The sequence below is a fragment of the Drosophila pseudoobscura genome, chromosome X, assembly GCF_009870125.1.
Source record: "Drosophila pseudoobscura strain MV-25-SWS-2005 chromosome X, UCI_Dpse_MV25, whole genome shotgun sequence".
NCBI lineage: Eukaryota > Metazoa > Arthropoda > Insecta > Diptera > Drosophilidae > Drosophila > Drosophila pseudoobscura.
Window position 1 is genome coordinate 13,858,965 of NC_046683.1, and position 27,363 is coordinate 13,886,327.

General features: G+C 47.0%; 2 protein-coding genes and 1 long non-coding RNA gene across 3 annotated transcripts; 2 read left to right on the top strand and 1 right to left on the bottom strand.

Annotated features, from left to right (window-relative positions):
- The first annotated feature begins 128 nt into the window (after positions 1-128).
- LOC117184439 (uncharacterized) lies at positions 129-1,285 on the top strand. Its single transcript, XR_004469792.1, has 3 exons — positions 129-784; positions 840-1,036; positions 1,157-1,285. It is a non-coding gene; the product is annotated as an uncharacterized lncRNA (long non-coding RNA).
- Positions 1,286-1,782: 497 nt separating this feature from the next.
- On the top strand, positions 1,783-4,013 carry Cyp4g1 (Cytochrome P450 4g1). The gene has a single exon (XM_001354751.3). It carries the CDS (start codon positions 1,904-1,906, stop codon positions 3,560-3,562), a length of 1,659 nt encoding a protein of 552 aa, XP_001354787.1. The 5' UTR covers positions 1,783-1,903; the 3' UTR covers positions 3,563-4,013.
- A 7,447-nt stretch (positions 4,014-11,460) lies between these two features.
- On the bottom strand, positions 11,461-14,170 carry ase (asense). The gene has a single exon (XM_001354750.4). The coding sequence runs from the start codon at positions 13,764-13,766 to the stop codon at positions 11,907-11,909; it is 1,860 nt and encodes a 619-aa protein (XP_001354786.3). The 5' UTR covers positions 13,767-14,170; the 3' UTR covers positions 11,461-11,906.
- Positions 14,171-27,363: the final 13,193 nt, after the last annotated feature.

A 27,363-nucleotide genomic window follows, 5' to 3' on the forward strand; every position in this document is an offset into this window, starting at 1 on the left:
GAAGACCTTTCAATCAAAAATGCAATAAAACTATTTTTACCTTTTAAATACAAAAGAAACAACTGGATGACAATATCGTAGGGTACCTTAATATGGTTCTGAATCCCTTTGTGGATTGGAAGGAGATACGATCTACGACGAGTTCGTGGAGCGCAGTGCAGATCGCGCCAGGAAGAGGATTGCCCACGGTCCTTCGATCTGGTGGAGCTGCCGGAGTTTGGAGAGCGAACCCTTAAGTCTGTTTCCCGGGGACCAGGAAAGCGACTACAGGACGGAGAATCGGGGCCGAATGTATATCAGGTACAGCAACAAGAAGCGGCTAGAAAATCACAATGCTAATATACGACGGAAGCTCTTCTGAAGCCCTACGACGCCTGAACCATTGTCGCCGAAGACAGCGGTGGCCTCGTGGTCCTAGATGCTCCCGGATGCATTTGACGAGGTGCCAGACACTGGGGAAAGGAAGAGCCAGAAAAAAGAAATGGATTTTTCAAAAGAATCCTACAAATCAAAAAGTATTCACTATATATTCATTCTACGCTTTAAGTCCGGAAATAAAGCTTTTCTGTTATTAAGTTTAATTCCATTAATATTGAATGGGCTTGGTACCTACCGACTGAATAAACTGCCTCTAGTATTTTATGCCATTTTAACCGATGTTCTATCAACATAAGACTTTTTAATCTGAACTTATTTAAACATCTCAAAATTGGGAGAAATCGTATAAATTACAGTCTGCTTTTCGGGTGACAATCTACTACAGATTGTTAGAGATAGCCCCGTGGTAAAAGCATTGTTTAATTTGAAGAGTGGAGCTATGTTTACATAATAACTTTTAGGTTGAACCCAATCTCAAAGGAGAACACACACGCCCTGAACACGCGCTCTGCTGAACGTAGAAATAATCCAATTGCCAATGAAAATAAATAGTAAAAGGGATCACTTGAAATAATAAACACCAGAGACGGATCATGGAGATCCTCATGGCAAACAGCACCAGGGGCAGGAGTAGGAGTGGGCGGCGGCGGCGGCGGAGGTATTCCTTACAGGAGCAGTAGCTGGAGGATAATAAAAGCGACAGCTTCCTTCCTTTTGTCTGCAGTTCCATGGCCTTTGTTTTTTTTTTATACTTTTTTTGTTTTGCATTTTTGTTCAGGTGTTGCGGACAAAAGCCCCGAAATTGAATTTAATGAAAAGCGAAAGCAAAACACTGGATCAGGCAGAGGACCAGGATCAGCCCGAAAGGGGAACAACAGTCGAGGCAGATCACCCACTTCCGTTCTGCAGCAGGAGCAGCAGCCAGCCTGGTAGCAGCAGGTAAATCATACACGTGAGTGCGCACAGGTAGGCAGTCAGTCAGTCGTTAACCACTTTGCATACCCATTCACAGCCAGGACGGAATCTGGCGAGCATCCTGCCGCCCTCCTGAGCACTTCCGCAGGAAGCAGGCGGAAGAGAGTGTGCACGCTCACTTTCAATGGCCGTGTGGCAATCAATCAGCTCGTGATTGACCGACCGACCGACCAACCGATTGATCGACCCATGGCTGGCAATGACGAGCCGGGCAAGCGCTTCCAAAGGGCAATCGCTTCGAGCGGACAACAGCGGCACTGAATGGCTACGTGACATGGATGGGATTTGGTTTGCTAATTCGCCGCCAGCCGCCAATCGATGCGCCGCAATACAGAATATGCTTGACTCTTGGCGTGCCCCAAGCCCCAAGCGATTACGTCCACAGTCCGAGGTAGGTGGCCGGTGGGCATAAAATTGAGCCATCGGCCTGTCTAGCCCCACAGTTGAGCACTGAAAGCGAGCCGCACCAGTGCCATCTAGAACTAGAACTAGAGGATTAGCAGACTAGGAATCACCCAAGGAAGGCAGACCATAAGGACACGGAGCAACAATGACAGTGGACACGGTGCAGGAGACGCTGCAACATGCGGCCACATCGACATCGGGACTCGGCTTCAGCCCCATGCTCACCACCCTGGTGGGCACCATAGTGGCCCTGGGATTGTACGAGTACTGGCGCCGGAATACACGGGAGTACCGCATGGTGGCCAACATACCGTCGCCGCCAGGATTGCCGCTGTTGGGACAAGCTCACATGGTCGCTGGCCTGAGCAATGCTGAGATCTTGAATGTGGGACTCGGCTACCTGAATAAGTATGGCGAGACGATGAAGGCTTGGCTGGGCAATGTCCTCCTTGTCTTCCTCACCAATCCCAACGACATTGAGCTGATCCTGAGCGGGCACCAGCATTTGACCAAGGCCGAGGAGTATCGCTACTTCAAGCCATGGTTCGGCGATGGCCTGCTGATCAGCAACGGACACCACTGGCGCCACCATCGCAAGATGATTGCCCCCACCTTCCATCAGAGCATTCTGAAGAGCTTTGTGCCCACCTTTGTGGACCACTCCAAGTCGGTTGTGGGTCGCATGGGCCTCGAGACCGGCAAGTCCTTTGATGTGCACGACTACATGTCCACCACCACCGTCGACATCCTGCTCTCCACCGCCATGGGTGTGAAGAAGCTGCCCGAGGGCAACAAGAGCTTCGAGTATGCCCAGGCCGTGGTCGACATGTGTGACATCATCCACAAGCGCCAGGTCAAGCTTCTGTACCGTCTGGATTCGATCTATAAGTTTACCAAGTTGCGCGAGAAGGGCGACCGCATGATGAACATCATTCTGGGCATGACCAGCAAGGTGGTGAAGGACCGAAAGCAAAACTTCCAGGAGGAGTCGCGCGCCATTGTCGACGAGGTGCAGGCTGTTTCGACACCGGCCACCAAGAAGGAGGGACTTCGCGACGATCTCGATGACATCGATGAGAACGATGTCGGCGCCAAGCGCCGTCTGGCCCTCCTCGATGCCATGGTCGAGATGGCAAAGAACCCCGACATTGAGTGGAACGAGAAGGACATCATCGATGAGGTGAACACGATTATGTTCGAGGGTCACGATACCACCTCGGCCGGCTCCAGCTTTGCCCTCTGCATGATGGGCATCCACAAGGACATCCAGGAGAAGGTCTTTGCCGAGCAGAAGGCCATCTTTGGCGACAACATGCTGCGCGACTGCACCTTTGCCGACACCAACGAGATGAAGTACCTGGAGCGCGTCATTCTCGAGACTCTGCGCTTGTACCCCCCAGTACCCCTGATCGCTCGCCGCCTTGACTACGATCTCAAGCTGGCCAGCGGCCCCTACACCGTACCCAAGGGCACCACCGTCATCGTCCTGCAGTACTGCGTGCACCGTCGTGCCGACATCTATCCCAACCCGACCAAGTTCGATCCGGACAACTTCCTGCCCGAGCGCATGGCCAACAGGCACTACTACTCGTTTATTCCGTTCAGTGCCGGACCCCGCAGCTGTGTGGGCCGCAAGTACGCGATGCTCAAGCTGAAGGTACTGCTCTCCACCATCGTGCGCAACTACATTGTCCACTCAACCGATACGGAGGCGGACTTCAAGCTGCAGGCCGACATCATTCTCAAGCTCGAGAATGGCTTCAACATCTCCCTGGAGAAGCGCAAGTACGCGACTGTCGCTTAGATCATCTATACCTGGAACACCACCACCACCAACAAGGCCCCCAGACGATCCAACTCTGTACATATGCTGGACGATGAATCCCAGAGCCCAAGCGAACCGAACCGAACCGAACAGATCCGAAACCGAACAGTTAGAAGCCGCCAGTCAGCCAGAGAGTCAACCCCGTGAGTGATGGGAATGTTCCACTTTCCATCGTCCATCATCCATCGCTCCAACTTTTTGTTATATCTTTACTATACCTTTTTTGTTGGTCATAACGCTGGTGGTGCGCGTATATATCCATAATCCTAATCCACTATTCTACGCAGATGTGCCTCTTATGTGTCTTAATATTCTTTCCCTTCTTTATCGTTTCCAATCTTTTTTTTTTTTGCCTAGCCAAGTAGTGTGATTTTTTTGTCTACTGTAATATTTATTAAGTCACATGGTTTGAATGAAACCCAAAAAATATTAAAAATATACTTACGCCATCGCAAGCAGCCAATTGAGCTGCAAAAATTATAATTGAAGATATTCTAGTTTAATTTTTTTAACGGGGTACTGTGGTGAGGTCCAATATTATTGGGAAACTCAACTTATAGATGTGATCCGTGTACAAAAGTCTTATAAAGTATAAAGTGTTCTGTCCTACAGTTCTCTGCTAAGGTGGAGAACTCTTTATATGAGTACCATCAAGATAATTGGCTTTCCCATAGCGATCTCTGCAGAAAGAACACACAGAGCTCAAGGGCCATATAATCCATAAAACATTTGGTCTTGGGAACCAGTCTTCGAAATATGGAAGATAATGTGCCTGCATTCAACCTGCTGCAATGACAAAGAGCTGCATATTTTGCCCCTCATTGGGGTAATGCGCTAATGCGAGGCAATCTACAGCCGCAAATCGATGGCACTGTCAAAATATTGATGCCGCCCCGGGGCCTCGACCAAGGACAGAGGCTTGGGCCTGGGCCTGGGCTGGAGCTTGGGCCTGGGCGAACCATTGTGGTTTTCCTTTCCGGTTGCGGGATTGTCTGGGAGCCACGCATATTTGTTAGCATTACGCTGATCGCAGCATCGATCGATAGAGGAGAGGCAGGGGGAGATGGGGATGGAGATGGAGATCGCTGCCCTTCGCTCACTTAAGTCGACACCTCATTTCGTGGGGGCTCGCATGTCGTGCAGCGGCGATTTGTAATGCGATTAATCGCACCGATCGGAGAGGCTGACAAATGAAAATGCCATTGTCCGCCAATCGAGAGCAGCTTATCGCAATGGGATCTCTGGTCTTTCCAGCGCATCTTATGCAAAAGATCTTATGGACTTTTGCGCTTTTTGTGTGTGTGTGTGTTTTTTGGCGGTATTTTCGCCTTGTCATTGCTTCCTCTTGCCGCAGTTGAATGATTAACTGGATACCCGATTGGGAGGGAGTCGGCTTTCACTTTTGGTCCTAGCCGATCTTCCGTTTCGCTCGATTAACGAGCATCGGATTACGAAACGAAATGAAACGAGATGAAACGAGATGGGAACAAAGCGGAAATCCTTTCGGTTTCTTCCGCTCTTCCGCTCTTCCTTTCCCGTTTTCACAGTTGCCAAACACGATTAATGAACCCGTTCGGGGCGCAGCATCCGAACATACCGCATGCCGCATAGCGAGACGAAAAGGACATGCAGCAGGTCCTTCCGCACACACATCGATTCTGTTTGGTCATTGTCCTTTTTTGCGCTAGGCAAATAGCGCCGACACCGACACCGACACCAACCCGCCGCCAACGGCTACGGTTACCAATTTAATTGCGTTTGTACCTGTGTCTCTCCGTCCATCCGATGGCTCGACGGTTCGACGGTTCGATGGTTCGATCATCTGTAATCCAATGCCAGGACCATTGCCATTTTTTGGAGGCTGCCAGCCGGATGTTTGTGTACATTCGTTTAGTTTTTTATGGCGGGTGAAACCCTTTTAGGACAGGCTCGGATGTCCCTCATGCGTGACACTCGAGGCGCTTTGATGACCGCCGTACTGCCACTGCCATTCATTGGGCTAATGGCTAATGGCAAATGGTAACCACATTCCATAAAATTGAAATTTTTATAGTCTATTCTCTGCCAGATTCGTCTCGTTTGGCATGTGCTGGAAGGGAAGTCGTATTTTCTTTTTAATTCACGTTTTCTTCGACCATTGGGGGGTCGAAAGAGAATTCAAATATCGAAGATATAAGATGTGCTTCAAATGGGAATAGAACTGAAGGAATGCCTGGAGAGAGAGATGATTGTAAACATATGATTCCGTGGTAGGAACATTTTGATACCCCTAAAGATTTTGTTCTTCTACTATTTTGTTTACTATTTACTACGAGGTCTGTTCAACTGCTAAATATTCAAGCTCAAAATACCTACAATGCTCGCCAAATCATTCATATTAAAAAAAAACAAAAAAAAAGCTGCAGAATCTCTGTTTTTTCAGCGGTTTATACAAGGAATAACTAGATCCCTAAAAAAAGGAAGTATCAACGGTATCTATAGGAATCGTGAAGTCTATGCGACTCAATAAATCGGATCCACTTACGCCACCCAAGCATTTTTCTACAATTAACTAAGGATGGAAGATCGCGGATACATTTGTTGGGTTGGATAGATAGATTTATTGGCAGTCAAAGAAATTTCCAAATATGCTTCCAAACTTAGAGCCACATCTTGAGCGGCTGATTCGCAATGATTTCCACATCCTACTCCACTTTGAGCCAGGATATAGCCCAGAGATTGAATCACTTGTTCTGCAATGATTGAACTGTTTCCGGGATGCCTTCGCTTCGTGTGGCCATTCGCCTGGAGAGTGGCGACCTCATTGTGAGTGCTTCCCTGAAGGACCCCACACCTGGCCAGGGAGCGAGGACCCGACCCGATTCTCATTTTGTCAAGTTCAATGCAGCTTCAGGGGAAGTGGAAGCGAACAAAGCCGGCCAATGAGCTCGACAACAAGAGCGGCCCAACAAGAAGGGCCGTTGGCAAGGACAACGACGACTCAATCAATGCAATGCAAAACTGCAGAGAACTGAAAACGCTTCCTGGAGTGCTGTCATTGAATGGCCAAGAGCTGTCAAAATTCTGCTGGTCATAGAACCGAGCGTTTGATGACTCAATGCCGGGAGGAGAGCTCTGCCCAGGCTCTCACACAGCACGGCCACCCCGAGTGCATTAGTCAAAACACGAGAAAACGAATAGAAAGCAAGAAAGAGTGCTGGGCTGGGACACACGTGGAGACAGACACTGACATCAGGGAAATGGAAAATGTCCTGGAAAACATGTGCGGCCAGGCTTGGGGCAACTGTTCCCGTTTTAGTCGGTAATAGAATCAGTTTCTACAGCAGCAACAGATGTTGTCCTTATGCCATTCATTGGGGCATTGCCCGTTCCAATGTTGAAATGAGGACAATATGGTACCAGAACTCGGAGTCATGAATGAAATTAACTCAAACTCAATTTCTGTCAGCCGCAATGCGCAAGATCATCTCTTTATGGTTTACGGTGGGCGGAGGGCTTAGGTGAACCGTCAGGTCAGGCTAAGCGGTTCTGGAAAGTGTTAACCGGACTGTTGTCCAAGCCGGACTATGCTCTCATCCTCTTGACCTGTTTTCCATTTGCGGTTTAAGCGCTTAAGGTCTTAGACACAAAGCGCACACTTAAGTGCCTCATTGTGGCTTGAAGTGCGTCCACTCCAAGGAGCACAGACTGGAGGAGGGGAATGCCTGAAAGAGCTTAAGTACGTTCTCCTCAGGGATATGCCAAATATTGTAATTGCCAGCGCAGATCGGAGCCACGCAGAGCAGCTAAGTCTTTGCTGGGTAATGCCTAAATGAGCCTTAACTCTTGGCCCAGGCATCTAGGAAACTGGGTTAAGAAATCACATCAAAGCCACTGATCACTGAATGAAAAACTCTCAAGCCGAAAGCCGAAACTCGAGGATCAACGGATCAGACACTTGAAGCAAGTAGCAAGATCTCTTAAGATCTGAATGAATGAATGTATGAATGAACACTAGCATGAGCACGAGCTGATCTATGAGCCAGATTCCTTTTTAGATGGCTCGCTGTTCAGTCGGCCAATCAATGAATCAATCCACTTAAGTAACACATTCATTTATTTATCTGCTGTTATTGAACATGTTCTAGATCAGTGGTTTCCGCAGTACTATATCTATTACCTTAGATCTATTAAAAATATCATATCTCAATACATCTGTTAATAATGCTGAAACTTATTAGTGGAACATAACTAACGGTCTTGGTTCCTCCTTTTTTCTCTATGTTTTTTCCCTTTCAATACAAGACTGGAAAAATTGAGAGAAATCGCGAAGGGATCCCTTTTAAGAACAGCGATGCCACAAGAGTCAGTGTATAGATTACATAAACCATAAGCTCAGATGCATACTGATTGAGTAATGGGTAGACAAAAAGAGCCGCGTTCCTTGCCGCGGCTTACAACTTTCCCACTCGTTTATCATTATCGTCTCTGTAATGATATATTTTTCGTTCACGATGGACTCCTGCAGGTCACAGATAATTTTATTGGAGCACTTAATAGTGGGGTGGGTAATCATGATACACATATGTATCCCCTAAACCAAGGTGGATTTGTGATTTTGACAACAATCATCTATTGGACTTCTTTATACAAGTTATTTGCGGAAACTTAATGTATAAATGTAGAACTGCTATGATAGCAGATCATACGAGTACATACATATATTGGTAATTCTTCAATTTGAGTTTGTATTAATAATCAGCAATATATCACCTAATCCAATCCCCCAAGTACCCAAGTACTTGTTATCTGTCATAATTACAATCGAAATGCCAGGCAGCCAGCGCGTGCTTGGCCCCAAGCTCGATCTGCGTGTAGCACCTGGCTATGGGTTTGGCTCTGGCTCTGGCTGTGGGTCTGGCAATGGTAATGTAATATGCCCCGAGCCGGTGACAGGAGGGGCACGGGATGGAACCCAATCAACTCAGGGGCATGCGCATGCGCACACGCTAAGTGAGCACAGATCAAGAGCGGGATCGGCAACGGGAACGGGAACGGGAACGGATCGTATCCCCGGTGGTGGGGGCATGATAATAATGAGTTATTACACGAAATGATTTATGAATATTCAATGGTGACATGTGCGGCTTCGACTCTCCCACGGGGGCGTGAACCGATCGCATAACTGTACTTGCCATACGGGAAAAATCAAAAGCAGCCAAAGGAGCAGAGCCGAGAGGAGAGCCCAGCGCCCAGAGCTATGTAACCGAATCCGGGCTGCGAAGGACACGAGTTCCGATCGGGAACGGGTAGGGGTAGGGGTGAGCAGGAGCAACAGAGCATTCATCTGTCCTAAGCCTTTTCCATTCACAAATTCAAAACAAAAAAAGAGGCCCAACTAACGGAGTTTGAAATTGATTTTTGGGAATCGAATGGAAAATTGAAATACGAGAAACAAAATCGAAGGTGTACGATAGAGCGAGGGAGAGAGTGGCAGGGCGTGTCGCATTACCTGGGACCAATATTTAATAATCATAACGGTGCAGAACGGTGCTAGGAGCTAGGAGCTAGCAGATTTTCACTGCTAACGGCAGATCGGCGAACAGTTACCGCCAGGACAGGGCACCCACAAAGAAATAGTTGAAGGAGACGAAAGGAAAATGTATCTCGAGAACGAGCCTGGGCAAACACACCTGGCTGGGATCGGGATCGGGGCAGAGGAATAGGGGATAGGGAATAGAAAATATTCGGCTGGCAACTGGAAACGGGAAACTGGAAACTGGTAGATGCCATTGATGGGACACTCGAGGGGGTTGTAGGCGCACAGGACTGATCCTCAGCTAACCCACACAGACATACAGACATACATGGTATAGAGAAACCCACACTCCTATTACCCAAGGTCTGATCGAATCGAATCCGAACCAAACCGAGCCGAACCGCACCGAACGGTACAGATCGGTTTGGGAACTGCAGATGCAGATGCACGGCTTGCGTCGTTCCCCCATTCCATGTTGAGCACAGGCCAAGAAGGTTCTTCTTTGGCATCGCCCAAGGGCCTTGAGTATCTTTATGGGCAAACGATTTTCAATTGATTTTCCTTATTGTTTTCCCCTGCATGTGTGTGCGTGTGCTTGTGTGGAGTTCGTCTTGGATAATTTTGCATCATTTATCCTTTGGATTGGCGGGTTTTTCTGCTTATTTTCTCTCGTTTTTGTGCCCCGAGTCCTCGCAGCTGTCCGAAAGATGAGGCGGAGCAGGAGACACCGAGGCACAGGACAATGCCGACTGCATACAATTAGCCGAGTGTCTAGCGCCAAGTCAGGATGAGGGTGGGAAATATGCAGGGATTTACGTGTGGGTTGGGGTTGGGGTGAGATCTTCCTCCTGTGATCAGTCTTCTGAGATATGCGAGTATATATTTTTCTAATAACTTATTATTAATAATAATATAATTATCGAAGATCGATCTGAGTACTCCTATCTTTTTCACAAACACTCTTAAAAGTATTACAGAGGACCAAGAGCGCCTGTGAAAGTGTTTTAATGTTCCACACTTTGAAAAGATTAGTAGATCATTCCAGAAAAGTTCCATTAATGCTTTGAATATGGTTCTTTTTTATGCTATGTTAAACCCATGATAATAGGAAGCCATTAAAAAGATGCCCTCCCAGATAAATTCAGAAATTAAACAATATACAAAATCTTGGCTTTCATCTTTACCTTAAGCCTGATTTTACGCATGCCCAACACTTTCAGAATCTGTCAATCAGTTCCCAAAAAAAACTTCTTTACGGGCACTTAAAGCTATGCAAATCCAAAGTGCAACCAAGATCAATGGACCTTCATTTTGATGGGAATGCCTCAAAATTTGATCGACCTTTTGCGGTTGCCTTGCCAGATCAGAGCCCTCATCAATATGCAGTCGCGATCCCTGAGGTTACTGCATTTTTAATTACACTGTCATTAGGGGCATGTTTAAATTGGACCGTTACGAAACGAATCCCGGACACTTGCAGGATATGCTTACGAATTTCCATTTCCCAGTTCCATTCCCACGTTGCAGTCCCTGGTGGCTTACGGCCGGTCTCTGTGGGCATATGCCACTGTCATTTATCAGGACATGGCAGGACATGAGGCTCATTTGAATATTAAGTAAGCGGCGCACTCAAGCGCAGTGCCTTACCAGCTCATGTCATAGCGCCTGCTTGCCTCCCTTCCTGATATGCAAATGTATCTCTATCTTTTTCGCTCTCCCGCTCTCTCTGTCTCTTTCTCCATCTATCCATCAAGCGCTGGGTCCTTGCATGCTTGGTCGCTTATGAAAATGAACATGATATGCTGAATCCATTCCACTCTTTTTTTGTATTCACTGTGGAACGGGATGGGTCAGACTCCGATTCCGATGCCGTGCCAGACGCTCCCCTGCGATGACTGTGCATGTTGGGCCGCCATTGGGAGGGACTTTATAGGAACCGTAGCTGCTGTTAGACATCTGATCTGTTTCGCAGGATCAGCGCTGGGAACTGCTCTTTGATCAACTTGGGAGTAATTGTACTCCCATTGAATGCTGTCAAAAAAGAACTTTGAAGATAAATAAATATCTATAAGGGACTTTCTTTTGCCTGCAAGCGATCAATCAAATATCTCTAAATTTCTATATTCCCACAAAAGTCACTAAAGCTCTTTCATGTCTACTTCTGATCACAAAAAGGTTTTTATGAGCACATTGACTTACCTATGACCTAAGTCCTAAATTGTAATGTTTTCTTCTTTAACATGAAACGATTATAGTCACTCCATTGAGTGGCTGCTCCTTGATCCGCATTCTTCCATCAATAATTGAGTTTTGTTTGTCATTTGATTTTTCAAAATTGTTCATATATATATTTGCATTTTATATATTTACATATGTGTATGTATATATCCCAACTTATCATTCAACATTAAGAGGCATTCAATTAGGTCTATGAAAAAAATTATTCTTACCGAACTAAACAGGCAAAAAAAAAATAATAAAAAGTGAAGTTCTTAGCTCTAGGAATCCCAAATAAAGAAGGATATATCTTTATCCTACATTCAGGTTTAACTATTGTGCGGGGGAGGGCTTGTGAGGGGAGGCTAATTGGGGAAGATTTGGTTAGTTGTTTTGGTTTATATCACTAGATGACTAAGTTTCCCAGGCGCCAGGCAACTCGTTCTCTCTGGATCTCGTCTCGTCTCCCTTTCTACTAGATATATATGTACACAATGACTCAGTCAAGGATCCACAGGAGAAACAAAAAAACGTACAAAATTCCGCTATAACTATACAGATACGTATATATACTGATCTTTATATCGATCACATGAGCACTGCTGATGTGTCGTTGGAGTTGGATGCCGGTCCCGTCTCCGATTTTGGTGTATGCGCCTCCCACCAGTCGATGGCATCGATCATGCTTTCGTCGGAGAGACAGCCCCCGACTCCGACTGATCCGACTGATCCCACTGCCGTGGCTCCCGTTTGATCCTGGTGGAGCATTTCGTTGAATTCCTTCTTGAAACTGGGCAGCCCCACCACCACATTGTCGTAGAAGCTAACGGGCTCCTGATCGTAGAAGGCGGGCAGGAGGGGGGAGCACAGCATTTGGGCCTGATCCTGTGAATAGTTCAGGGATGTTGTCGGAGAACTTCCATTGGCATTGGCATTGCTGTTGGTGTTAGTGTTGGTATTCGTGTTGGCCCTGCTGTTGGCGTATTCCTGTTTGATCAGTTGCTGCTGCAGCTGGGCGGCACACGCCTGCAACAGGAGTTCATTAGCAACGGCGACAGGTGAAACCAGAACTGTCTCGGGCCCAATGCAGTTCGGTGGTTGAGCCATTGATGAACTGCCTCGCTGTGTTGGGGATGTGCAGGGACTGCTTGTGCTTGTGGCTGCCCCTGTCGCTGCCTCGGTTGCTGCCGCTGCTGGTGATGGTGGCACGGGCGATCGCGATAAGGTCGAACCGCTTTGGGCAGCTGCAATCGCAGGCAGTGCCATGGCAGCAGGGGGATCGGGATCGGGACTGGCATTGCTGCTCAGGCAATTTGTGTCAATTAAGGCACCGAAATGCTCCTCGTCCAGGCTGGAGCTGCTGCCCAGCATGTTCGGGGTCACCAGCTGGTAGGTGTTGGTACCCGGTATCCGCAAGTACTGCAGCCCATTCAGTGTCGTTAGACTGGGTAGCAGGTCCGTGTTGGTGTCCTGATGTCCTGGTGGGTGCTCTGTCTGCTCGTGCTGCTGCTGGCTGGCGGCTACTGCTCCTGCGGCAGCCTCCTCCATTTCGTAGTTGCTCAGGGAGTCATCAAAGTGCTCGTCCAGACCATCAAACTCATCCTTGATGAACATGAAGCTGTCGTCTCCGCTGCTCGAGCTGTTGGCATGGCAGCCCAGGGGCGGAAAATCGAAGCCCAGCTGCTTCTCCAGACTCCGGATGTACTCCACGGCCATGCGCAGTGTCTCCACCTTGGACAACTTCTTGCTGGCCCCCCGTCCAGCACCTTGGGCCTCAAAAGCCTCGGATACCTCCTCGGGTATGCGCTCCCGGAGCAAAGCGAAACCATTGTTGACCTGCTTGACGCGGTTCCGTTCCCGTGCATTGCGACGCGCCACCGCCTGTGGCATCGGCAGGCCCTTGCGTCCGGGCGTACCAGCCGCCTTGGCGTCCAGCTCCAGGGACGGAGACGCGGACGCAACAGTGGGCTCCTGCTTGGCCGTGGCCGGTGTGTGGCTGCTCGCCGTCTTGGCCGCCTTCTCCTGGCTCTTCTTGCTCAGCTTGCTGCGCTTGGCATTGCCCGTTGTCGCTGCCGGCGGTTTGCTTGGGGTGATCAGACTGTTCAGACTGTTCTGGGAGTTCTGAGAGTTCTGTTTGGACTCCCCCAGGGGTCGCTTGCGTTGGCCCAAGGTTCCCGAGTTGGTTGTGGCGGAGGCGGCGGCACTCTGGACCGCTCCAAGCATTCCAAAGTCGCGGATCTTGCGGATGATCGTGTTCTGGTTGGCAATGTGCTGCTGCAGGGCATTTGCCCCGCTCTCGCTGAGCACATTATGGACGGTGATCTTGCCGAATGGCTTGCTGGACCCCAGTGGCTGGATGCTATTTTCCTTCGAGGCGGACGAGCTGGCGGCAGTGGACTTGGCTGCTGTCTGCGGCGGTGGTGAGGGGCTGAAGCTGAGGGCAGCCATTTGGAGCAGTGGGGCTATTACCTTTCGGCTCCGTAGGGGCTTGAGTAGAGGATGCGGTTGCACGTGGTTCCCTTGGCTGGTGGCTAGTGGTGCTCCTGCTCGTGCTCGTGCTAGTGCTAGTGCTCCTGCTCGTGGTCGTAGTGGTAGTCGTTGTCGTGCGGTGCTAGAATGTGTGTCCTTGCGTCAGGACAGCTGGTAGCGTTCTGTGTCGCGTGCCCCGATATCTGGCGGCACAACTCCAAAAACTGAACTGTCACGGAACGGAACGGAACGCCGGCGTTGGCTGAGCAGCGCTGCCAGCGGAAATGACTTCGTTGACTGACTGATGGCGCGCACACACAATGCCACAGCAATGCCGCCACAGTAAAATATAACGTATCCTTCGTGTGTCGTGTCCCTCGTATCCCTCACATCCCTCGCACACCTCATGTCCTTCCCCCATTCCAGCCAGTCGCTTATGTAAAACATAATGAAATGAAAACAACAAGCGGCAGCTCGCTCACTCGTACCAGAGGTATGACTTTTCATCCCCTGCTCGTAGCCACTCGTAGATCCCTTATAGGGTAGGGTGTCCTTCCCTTGATCCACACTCGCACGCACACTTGCAGGCACACGCACACACGTCCATCCAGTCCATCCAGTGCTGCACACAGACAAAGGGGCTCACCTCAGGCTTTTGGGAAAACTAACATCTGATCGATGTTTCGAGCCCCTGCAAAAACCATTCTTCCACTCCACCTGGACAAGGGTGGTTTCCAGAGCAGCGCAGCCCAACTTCAGAGCTCCTCTCTGCACTCTCCACTCTCCTACTCTCTCCTCTCTTTATGTGCTCCTTATGAGGCAGACTGCTTATATACCGCCCCTCGCTATATGTATGATATATAATATTATGTACGGATACTATAGCCCAAAGCAAAGGCCAGCAAGGCAGCTTTGGCAACCCTGGTCGCGAGGCCAGTACCTGGGGCGCCACAGCCACCAGAGGCAGGGCGCAATCACCACCTTAAATTCCCACACAATCACGCACGTAGACACAGGCCCATAGATCACCTTGTTGCTACATTGACAGAAAAACAAAAGTCTCTCTGGAAACTTCGGTTTCGAATCGCTGAATATCGGTTCAGACAATTACCAAGAAGAAAAGTCCCGTTAGATTTCGAAAAGTTTAACCGTTAAATTCAAGCATTTGATGTGTAGAGGTATTTTACTGATCGTAAATCCATTTTAAATCGAAAAACAACAGTTATATAAGCTACTAAAACTCTTTCAATGAAGAGAAGATTTATTTTCTATTCTGAGAACGAGAAATTGTACCAACATTTGCATTTAAAATGTTCCTTCAAAAAATACATTTGTATATAAAAATCTTTTACCAAAAATAAATTCATGAATCTATGGATGACTTTTCTCTAAAAGAAAGTTCAGCAAACCCCTAAAGATATGCCTGAAATCCAACAAAGTTTTTCCAAGCCATAAGAAAACCCATATATCAAATGAAATCAGAGAAATGGCACTTTCTCCTAACTTTCCACTAAATCATACGGACAAGATTTTCACGCTTAATCCCATGAGAATCTCAGGAATTGTCTGTGGGACCCTCAACATATCCAGAAGCAGGGAGAAAATGAGGGCTTGCGTCTTTGGCTAATCATCGAAGGGCATTGTGCAAAATCATTTGCCAATTGTCGAGCTAATTAAGGGAAATTAAAGGAGACAGAGAGTACCGAGGCAAGAGAACACCGATCTTGGCAAATGGCAAATTTGTATGGCCATAAATCCTAATTAAAATTGACAAGATTCGAAAGAGTCTAGGGGCAAGCCCAAAACCATCTTCCCATCAACATCAAAATAGCGTTCTTCCTACGATGTGGTCTATAAAGAGTTCCACTTCCAGCTTCAGCTTCAGTTTGAGTTCCGAGTACGGGCCGTGGGGCAATTAGTTTGTTGTCTGTCTGTCTGGTGGGAAAATAATTTTCGGTTTCCTTTGGTGTTGGTTTTTGGCAAGATCTCGACGCTTAAGTCTGTGTCTCTGAAACTAGTTTGTAGGACAGGGAGTGGATCGATTGCAGTACAAAAATTGTTCGGCTGCTGCTGAAAAACTTTTTCTTTATGGGGGGGGGTTTTTTTTGTTGTTTTCTTCGGTTAGGCCAGGTAGTTGCTTATAGACCTGATCCTGACGAGTATCCTTAGCTCTCGCTCACTCTCTGTCTCCCTCTCTTTCGGTCTCACTCTGTTTCTGTACTCTGAATGTGTGTGTACTTGCTACACAATTTATAAACTTGAGTTCACTTGAAAAGTTCAAGGAAACGACTTGAGGAGGATCAGAGGCAGCGGCAGTAGCAGTAGCAGAGGATTTTGACTACCGGTTTCGCCTGGATGGATCGGCTGTAGATCCTTGTTTCTGCTGCTGGTTCCTGCCAGCCACCAGAGTCAACAGTTGTGTGCGTGCTCCGCATAGTCCTTGGCTCCTTCGATCCCCTGCGCCTGCATTGTTGTTCGATGAGGACGCTTTGACTTGGTTCCATCCCACTTTGACGACACGACACGACACGCCTAGAGATGCCCGCCAAGCCCCTACCCCGAATCGGAGGTATGTATATACAGGAATGCCTGAGCAACATATAAGAGCTTTGTGTCGCTGCAATTATAATAAAAAGAAGAATAATAGTCATAAATAAATAATATTGTATAATTTTTTATTCGGGTCCTGTGCAACCCTCTACGGAATTATAATTTGTCTGATTTCTGGCAGGCCTTCAGGGGGTTGAAAATCATATTAATGCAGCACAACTCTCCCAAATGGAATGCAGAGAACACACAGAGGCAAATCTGGCAAGTTCTCCAAGGGAGTGTTGGCTATATCCTACACTGACAAAAAACGGTTGGGAATCAAAGTTCAATTTTGGAATATCTCAACATCAATATTTTAATGTTAACAAGATTGTATAAGCTATGTGTTCCGAAAGTAAGTCATGGGTAAGGCACACATCCTGTCCAAGGACTAATATATTAAATTCCACCATTCATTCAGTCCATTCTGACTTTCATCTTTGGCGGCTTGAGAAAATACAACAATTTGGGCAAACAAAAACTAATTTCGATCTTGGGATTCAATTCGGGATCGGGACTTATTTGCATTAAGGCCGGGTCGAAAGGAAAACGCATCGATTTCAATGGGAACCACACAGAAAGTGGAAAGAGAGAGAGACAATGAATGGGAAAACGAACATTGGAGAAAGGCATTCGTAGTTCCAGTCCCAGTCCCAGGGAAATATGAATATAGATGATGAGTGAAATTTGAAATGGGAGTGAAAGCAGTGGGTAAACAGGACTCAGACCATCAGAGATTCCAGGGGATTCATTCTTCAGTCTCTCCCTTTCTGGGTTCACACTCGGCAATCGTAAATCAATCAGGCAAAGCATTCACAGCACTTTGACTTTGATCCCCCTTTGGCATCAAATTAGCTTTAGTTTCGTGTAACCGGAGGAAGGCGCCGAGTGAATGACTGAGTCCCAAGTCCCCTCATGTCCTGTCTGTAGTGCGCAGCGTGTCTGGTACTTGTCGTCGACTCAAGTGCCTCGCTCGGTAGCGATCCTTACCGAACTAAACCCATCCCATCCCATTCCATTCCATCCGATCCTCGCTCCTGTTTTTCATTCATTTGCCTTTGGCATCTGTGCGCAGTTGTGCGTACATAAATCGCCTTTTTCTATTCCTCCTTTCCTTTCCTTTTTGTTTTTTTTTTGTGAGTTTTTGATTGCTCTGGAGTCTCAGGAACATGAATTTATGAGTGAATTTTTTTCCGCTTGAAGCGGAAGTCGTTGCTCGAAATAACTTTGGGATCAACCAGCAGCTCAGACGTAAAGTGTCAGGACCAAGTGGAAGAACTTTACGTGGGGTAAAATCAAACCCCATGCGATCCATAGAGACTCTGTCTCTGCCTGTGAGGTACTCTGAGGTACTATTGCGCCCCGAAGGAAATTGCAAGTGAATGATCGGGTAATGCAATTTTCGGTTCGGATTAGAGAGTTTGATTCTAGATCATCAATCACTGAACTAGAAAGGAGACTTGGAAGCAACTCATAATGGTCGATATATTGATTTCTTCAATCGGATTGATCATCTTTTTTGGAGACGATGTAAGGCGATCGCTTGTTGGAGCTATCTCTGTGGACGATAGATAATTTCATCTGCTGATTTCTTCATTCTGATTGAAGCGAGGATCGGTCATGATCAAGTCGAAAATCGAAGCATACTTTTGGGCAGCCCAGCCATCATCTGGTTCCCTGTGTCCCGGACTGCTCTCCCTTCCCTTTCGGGAAAACTCTGCGGCGGTGGTGGCATGCGCCAAACGTGTGCGACTGTGATGTGGAGTGGCGCGGTCCTGTTCCCGTTCCCGGCCCCGTTCCGTCCCAGTGCCGCTGCCAGTTCCGAGCTCGTCCAGTCTGCGCTCTGGATGTGGAACAATGGACATCGGCAGCGAGCGGACTGAAAAGCGAAATTGAAAATTTCCCTACAAATTCGAGCACTCTCAAAAAGGTTGGGGTGCGATCGTGATCGCGCACGTGCCCCTGTACAGAAAGCGAAAGAGGGAGAGAGAACGAGAGAGACAGAGAATAAATGTGTGTGAGGTATGCAAAGGCATTGGTGTTCGGGACAGTGTCCGGGTGTACCTGGGACCATGACTATGTGTATCCGGGATCAGGACGCGCTTTTCAGGGGTTGGCACAACAACAATAAATTATACACGACCCTCACCCTCCTCCTCCCCACCCTCTACTTCCTCCTTCTCAACTACTCCCTGGCCCGCTCCCTCAACCATCACTCCTGGCTCAATCCGGGACAAACATATATCGCTTGAGGCACAAATGCTAAAAAAAACAAAAAGAAAAATCAAAAAAAGGAAGGTTCTCTTAGAAACCGACACTGTAGATACCCTTTACGATCCATGCTGCATACGAAAATGCTCTGCAGATATTCAAACTGGGGGAATGCTTAGCATTTAGACGGATAGGATAGGGTTACAAGACTTACTAAAATAACATTCATTCAGCAGGGGGCAAGACCCCGGCTCACTCGATACAAAATCTCTTTATACATATATGTACATATGTATTAACATATTTAATGTCCAGTAAGTATTACAAAGATCCGGGCAAAGTCGTAATACCTTTGGAAAGGATATAATTAAAATTGGTGAGCGGAAAATGAAGTAAAAAGCCTAAGGGACTGCGACTGGTTCGGGGATCTCCTTCACTATCCTTGTCTCGGTCGCACTCATTTTCTCTGCTTCTCTAATGTCCTTTGTTGGCCTGTCCGTGTCCCGTGCTGGGGTCGCTGATCGCCAGCGTCATCCTCATCGTCATCATCATCATCATCATCAGCGTCATCATCCTCATCGCCAGCCGCGAAAAACATCTGCTCCTGCTGCAGCAATCGCTCAACAATTCTCCCCCTATATCTCTATCCCTCACTCACTCTTACCAGCACTCACAATCGCTGTCCCTGTCTCACCCTCCGTGGACATCTATCAGATCAACCCCTATATACGTATAAGGTTATTATTGCTGTGGCTCCTGGCATTTGGCATTCTGTCAATAGCATTGTCCACCAGGACCTGGCAGCCTACGCGCTCTGCCCATTAAGTTCCAACAGGATTACCAGTGCCTGGGGGTGCGGCCATGCAATTGTTTGCTTTTGGGATCTGCTCAGATTGTTTGGTAACTTTCCAGCTAGCTGCCAAAAAGCTGTGCCGAGGCAGTGGGAGCTGCTCACAAACTCGAATCAATATATCATTTCCATTCCATTCGGTTCGGTTTGGTTCGGTTCATAGCGCTGTTTTATGGCTGTACACTTTTACGACATGGGGTTGAGGTTTTATGTCCATTTCATAGGTTGCCTTATTTGGTATTTGTTTCTCTAAGTTATGTTTAAGGAACATTCCAGAGATGAATGGTTAAATGGAGAGTGGGAAATCGTAAAACATTTTCATAGGTTGTCGGCAATGGGGATGTGTTACCAACGATCTATGAGAATTGATGTAGTTTTTGTCCATTTTTGAGACCATTTTTCGGAATGGGTCTCGCATTCACAATAAGACCGCTAGGATAAGATGAGGACTCGCAGAAAAATGCATAATATTTACAGCTCTTTGAATGTTTTTTTTGGACTTGCTATTCTATATACTGTCACGGATATTTCAGAGATTGTTTATGGATGCATCCGCTCGGGATATCTTCCACCGTGTTGGAGAGCCTCCTGCAGAGTATCGCAATGTGGCCGAGGACCGAGCCATTGATCAACCCCCTCATCAGGCAAAGTGCAGATTCTATAGGTCTGTATGGTTGGCTGTTACCCCTGCAATCCTTTGATGATCATTCCGATGGCGATTAGGCCGAGGGTGAGTGCACAATAGCAACAGGATTGGGCGTACAAATGGGAGTCGGAATCGCAAACGGAATCGGCATGGGCATGTGCATCGCAGGAGCACCAACAATAACGCACAATGGGCTAAATTAATGCGCGAACAATCGGGTATGAAATGAAATCTATTTGAATAACTGATTACATTTCGCTTTGAAAGGGGAAGAGGGGAAGAGAGAGCTTTGAAAACTTGTTGCCCTCGAGGGCGGAAGAGGCGGAGGGGAAGCGAGTGCCAGTCAGCAGCGGGGTGCGCACGCGCGCTAGGGTCCTTGACAAAGGATTCAGTCGGCGACGGTAATGCAAATTATGCAAATTCCCCTTGCACGCTCCGCCAAAAAGTTGATCCTGTTCCTGGTCCTGGTCCTGTCGTTCACCATAATTAAAGCAAAAACTACAATCCACCAAAAACCGAGAGGGGACAAAATTACGCAAAAATTTCACAAAAAAATATATAAATTATGTTAAAGTTCTATACCCTTGTAAAAGGTTGTATTATGCTGATTAGGTGTTTGACACACCACACCAAGATGTTGAAGAGATTTTATCTTAAGAACAAAATGGAGAGCAATACGAGTATGTAAGTATGTAATAAAAAGATCTCAAATGCACCATAAGCTGGTTAAGAAAAGTCCAGAGGTCCTAGACCTAGTAACCTTGATCATATTCTAGTTTCTTAGATTTCTTCTAGACTGTTCTAGAAAAGAAATAGTGGAAGAAATCTACATACATCTCTAGTATATGTATTTCTCTATCTGTCCTCTAGAATTTATTAGAAATCATAGAAATATCGTAGAGATATTGGTCTATTGGATCACTGAGAACTGATGTGAATGTGCCCGAAAAACTAATTAATTGTGTGTAGGTATTCAAACAAAAAGGTTCAACTTCTCCATCTGCAAAACAGTTTCTAATTCTCTCTTCCAAATAGTTTTCTTCCTCTTTTATTAAATAATATTAAAACCAGTCTAAGGACTCCACAAATCTCCAAGTGTATAGCAGGGTGCTAAAATGGGCAAGTGGAAAGGAAGGGTATTTGGGAGCAAGTTCCATATTTACTTGAATTTGTAGAACACCGTGACCTTGCCCAGTCGGGCTTACCCGGCATATTAATGAGCTGTCGGACCCAATACGAGTCCAATCAATGACTCTGCGCGTGTCCCCTAGCCCGTCCGGTTCCCCTACCCCTACCCCTACCGCTACCACTGCCCGTGTCTACAGTCCCCTACCAAGTATTCCCTATCCGCAGTCCTCTGTCCGCTGTCCTACCCCTGGACGCACGCGCTGCGCGTTTTGAAGTCGCGCCGCTCGCAGGTGTTGAATGAACTGGTTGCGTTACGCCTCGTATATCTATTCGAAGTCGGACGAACGGGAGCCACAGGATCGGACCGGACAAGACCGTACCGCGGGCCTGGCCTCACTTTGCATAACTCTCCCCGGCGCGATTCGGTTCGCCCAGGGCTGATGGCTGTTGCTGACGGATCTTAATTAGTCGGGAAATGTTCGGGGATCTCAATCTGGGATGCCCAAAGTGGTAAATTTTGATGAATTCAACACAAATAGTTTCGGGTCTGTTAGGGTTCCTTCATATATGTACATTTGATTTCAGTTTCGATCTGATAAAGTACAAAAACTGGAATAGTTTGCGATTCAGCACGATTCAGCACTTCTCAGTAGAATAAGAGATCCGCTCAGAGTAAATAAATCCATGAGCTTTGGTAGGTTGTATCCTTAAATTAGTTGTTTTTAGAGGAATTCGCTTTTTATTTCCTATATCCGAAACGAGGTAAATTCCCTATAGATTACTTCACACACAATTCAAACAGCAGGATGCTCACGATACGCTGGCCTATAATAGTACGAGTGTTCCATTAGAATCCTTTCAAATCATTAGTAGAAATACACTTCTGCAAAGATCTTGGGTTTTAAGCATTTAATATTCACCAGCACAAGTAAGAAGAACTTTATGAATGGAAAGGATTTGGGAGCTGGATTCTCTTTCTCAGTCGGAGTCAAAGGACTCTGCAACTCCCTTAACGTGAAGTGCCCAAATCGAAAGGCTGCAATTCATTCAGCGTACATATCAGCAGGGGCTTCAATAACATTTTTCGTCACAATGGGGGAAATTTGTTCTGTTCAGAGGATTGAAAAGGATCCCCCGCATGTCTATCGACGATATCGGGTCGATTGGAATACTTTGTTGGCTTTGTTGATTCCCTGATTTCTGTGTCAAGCGTTGATTTCCTGCCCTTCAACTCTTTGCCTTTCTCTACTCTCGATCTCGATCACAATTAGAAAAAAAGGTCATGCCTCAGTGCATTCAGAAAATTGGCAAAAAGATTTTCGAGAATTGATGAAAAATTTACGCGCCGCTGAATTTCCCTCCATTGGCCCGCATTGTCCTCCACTCCAAGCTGCGGTTAGACAGTCGAAAGGGATCTCAGGTCCCTGGCTCCGATGAGGATTTAAATACACTTGAATGATCCTCGAAGTAGGCTCAGGCTCAGACGCAGGCTCAGTCGCAGCCACAGTCTCCTTTTCAGTCTGGGCAATGCGTCAAAAGTGAATTGCCGCTCAAGGATTAGAGATCGACTGAAGTACGCCGACCCGACGGAATTCAAATTGCTCGACAGACATTAACCAGTAATTGCTGTTGTAGCACTTTTGGCATGCGGCCTGCAGCATGCTCCCTGTCGATAAGATAGTCTCCGCGTCTCGGTCTCCGCTCTAGTCTAACAACCGAACAACCAGCCCAACGACAAATTATGACTTTGTTGATTAGATTAGAGCCGGTACGCAATTGTGTTTCAGCAGCTGCTACTGCACCAGAACGAAAGATTCAAAATGCAGTTCGGTTCTTATAAAATTTGTTATCTCACAATATGGAACTTTCAAAATTATTCATAATGTCAGTTGGTATTTATTTCAAACAGAGAGAAATTGTACAACTGTTGGAGTGATAAGACCTTTTGGGGATATAATTTGTAGGCGGTTAAAAGTACTGGATATATATTAAATTCATAACAATCATATCTCAATAAGGGTCCCAAGTCCTAACGGACTACCATTAGTTATGCTTTACTCCGGAATAACCTTTGTCCTATTGCCCTTTTCACACGATTTTTTTTTTCTAAACTTCTCGATTGCTGACCTTCTGCCGTACTCCTCCCTCCTCTGTGATGGATCATAAGTTGCCTTTTTGTTGAGAATTTCATGGAATTCAATTGGAGTCTCAGTTCAGTGGCAGTTTCATTTGTCCTGGCTCGATTCAATGTCATGGGCACTCCTCTATCGAATCACTCCTCTGACTGGCGATGAACAGTGGAATCGAACGGACGATGTTTACACAAAACATGCCCAAACATTGCCATAAGGAACAGGACAAACGCCCCGTTTAAACAATTGTCTCCATTCAGTGCATCAGCCTGTGTCCGGTCTCCGGCCTCCAGTCTTCTGTCTCCTGTCTGTTGTCCTGCCTCCTGTTGTTGCGTGTGCATTTTTTTGCACTTGTTTGTATATTCGATCAATTAAAAATGTTCCCCCATCTATTGTCCGGATCCCAGGCCATTGTTCGTCCTTGCAGATTCACAGTAGTTCGTGATATTTGCTTTTTCCTTACTCAATTTTTGTTGACTCTGCCCGAGGAATGGTGCGATGGTTGGAATGGGATGGGATGGGATAGATGGATGCTGTATGGCTGAATGTGCCCACATGCTGGGTGTTTGTGCAGCAGCTAGAGCCGGGACCAGGTCTTATGAAAAGATTGTGAAAAATTGTCCATTGTTGTACAATTTTCTTGGTTTCCATTCTTAGCCATTATGCAGTTTTCACGGAAATTTCGTAGCAACTAACGAGAGTTCATCGCTTGCCCGAAGATTGCGCAGTTCTTGATTCGCACGGCGTCCGAGTGAGTTTTCATTTCATTTGTGGCCTGTTCGGTTCGGGTCGACTTTTGTGTACGCTTCGAAAATTTTGGCGGCCAGTTTGTAGGGAATCCTTATGGACGTATTAATGCTAATATCTGGAATTTTTCTTATTTGGCTGCTTCTTGTAAAGGTACTCCCGAGACGTTCATAGCTCATAGTTCTCTAAAAATTGATCTTTTGGTAGACCTCGAATTGTTATTCAATATGATCTTTGAAATTACGCCTTCTGGGGATCTTTATAGAGACATAGTCATTCTGGAGATCATACAATAGCATGGACTTTAGGATCTACTTTATTTTAGGTCTTATATAATATCATAACCATCTAAATTGCATCATGGCTATCATGAGGGATAGTCCAAGGAAACATTAGCTCGTAACAAATATTAGAATGTAGCGCATGACCAGGTCGGCCTAACCGAACTTTACCCTACCCCTTGGCAATTCTGCGACGAGTATCTGTATCTGTTGCTTGGTTTTGGCCTATTTGCAATTATGCCAGGGTCCATGCTGATGTTATACAGGAGCCCTGTTCTGCTGCTGGTGCTTATGTGGCCCCTTCCTAATCCTTTTTGAGCAGCAGCCAAAACATTTTCTTAGCTGCAGCTCAGGAATATTGCGCAAATATGCCAGCACACCATTCAGAGTGCCTGTGTCAGCCTGTGTCAATAAGATATATCGCCGATGGATTGCCTGCCAGTTGTGCTCGGCTCTTGTATTGTTGGGCGAGGAGCAGCAAAGCCACAAAAATGGAACAATTCTCGCTGCAGTCCCAGCTTCTGGGAATGTCTCTCATAGAAATCGTAGATTGTCGATTCTCTCACGTTTGCTCTGGGAAAACCTTCGATCCTCCTGCTTCGCTTGGAGCTGCCTCGCCATTTCTTTGCTGTCCCTGTCCCTGTCCTTGTCAGTGCGTGATGTTTGATCGAATGTTGCGATTTTGTTGCACTTCGTTTTTTATGCAATTTCTTTCCTGGATTAGTGTGCTGGCACTTCTGAGAAATGCGAAAGGATTATCATGTCTGAAAAGGTGCTTCAACCCTTTGGCAGCACGCACATTGTGACACTCCTTAGAGACTCTTTCACGGAGCTAGGCATGATCATGATCATGATCATGATACTGATACGCCCACTCTTCTCCTAAAGTTCTTTCTTTTTCTGAATTTGATAGAATTTTGTATCATAACCTGAGTGATTACTTACGAGTATAGAACAAATTTTAAAATAATATTCCATTAAAGAACTTAAGCGGGCAACCGATCTGTAAGACTGTAAGCACTTCCATTAAGAAAGCGAACGAGCAACCGATCTCTAAGGCCGATCACGATCACTGCCATTAAGGGATCGGATATCTACGAGTATAAATTTGTTTGTTTGCTCTCCATTTCGCTGGACTTTTGACTCATCTTAGGGCTCTCCAGCTGCTGGGGTTGGGTTTCGTTTCCGAATTAGGTTCCGAGCGAGCTGTTTTCCGATCACTTGAATTATTACAGCACTTCCGATCTCTCTGTCTGTCTATCTCCGTGGGTTGTCGCGTGTTTCATGGGACAGGGCGACACTTGAGACTCGAGAGGAGCTCTTATCAAATGTCGGCTTGTTCTATAAAGGCAGGAATCCGCTTTAGATGCTGCCGACGACGCCGACAAGTGTCCTTTGGACTGGCTGCTGTGCCCGATCTCTCCCGGTGCTCCTGATCCTTTGGCATGTTTGTTTATTTAACTGTTCACAAATTAGACTCCCCGGACTGGCCGGTGTCCATGGCTCTAGCTGCAGATATCTCTTCTGCCTTACTTCTGCTATCTATCCACTTGACCATTTGTACTTTGGGACGCGCCTATTTAGATAAGCCTCAGAGACCGAGACCTTTGCCTGGTCCTAGAGCTCTGAAGCTGAGCTCAGCATGCTGTTGGCTGCTGGATGCTGGCTGATCTACCCAAATCCCGACTTAATTGTTAATGCTGAGTGAGATATTATGTCTTGGGTCGACGTCTCCATCGACTCGTTAACATTTAGCCAGAAGAGCGCGAGTCGGGGCAAAGGCAAACTAATTAAGTCATTTTGCCAGCTCGTTACACAGCGACTGCGGAACTGCGGACGGACACGGACACGGACATGGACACGGTCTGGCACTGACTGCATTCTCTGGGGAGAGCGAGGCAGCAGCATTCTCTAGGTCCTTAAAGGCGGGCGCATAAATTCCGCATTCAAATGCAGCTCATCGCAAATCAGTTTTATAATGGCCCTCTCTGGGCAACTGGATCGCATTCGCATTCGGTTGCATCGTTTGATGTGCGGCTCGGCGCTATCTGAAGCTGGGACTGCCACTTGGACATGGACTGAGACTGGAACTGGGGCCCATTTTGGGTTCAGCCAGAGAAATGCCAAAGAAGCGAGGGCCAAGACAGAGTGTGGAGAGCGGAGTGCGATAAACTGGCCAAGATTGTTCGGACGGGGCTAATGAAGGCAGCGCGTAAAGTGCATGATTGGCATAGACCACACAGGGCCGCTTAAGAACTGAAGAACTGGTGTGGTGTAGTGGTGGTGTGGTGCTGGTGGTGGTGGTGTGTCCCAGCTCCGATCTCCGGCTTCCGATCATCCTTCATTCTCTTTGTGGTTTTCGGTAGCGGGTTAGAAGCAGCTTCCCTTCTTGATCCTGAGACTACTCAACCCCATTCCGTACCCATACCATAACATCCAGTGCCATAGCATTCCCATTTCGGCTGTCTTGTTAGGCTAATTGATTTGGCTGCGGCCTTCCTGCTGGACCACCTTGGGCGTCTGCGAGAGTGTTTCTTCTGCTTGCTCGCTCGCTGGTTTTTTGCACTGATCATTCGGCGATCATTCAGGGATTCAGGCAAGATGATGACAAGTGGTAACTGCTCACTGGCAGCTCAATTAATCAGCTTGCAAAAGGGTACTTGCCACAGGTGTACGATGGTGCATAAGGTGGTTACGGTGGTTACGGTGGGTACGGGGTGTGGGAATATTTCTGTTTCTACGGTCCGGTACAAATTGCTCACTCGAACAGAGATAAACAGCGATCAACAGCGGATTGAATCGTCGGGCTAAGAGTCTTTCCAAGAATCTTGGCCTCTTTTTTGTGGACCCTCCCCCATGGCTATCAATGACAACATATCAATTTCGAATTGTGTTGTGTTCTGTGGAAAATGTCAACACAAGCAGCAAGCCGATCAGGGATCAAGGACCAACGACCAACGATGCGAAAGTGAAATCCTAGATGGATCGCTTG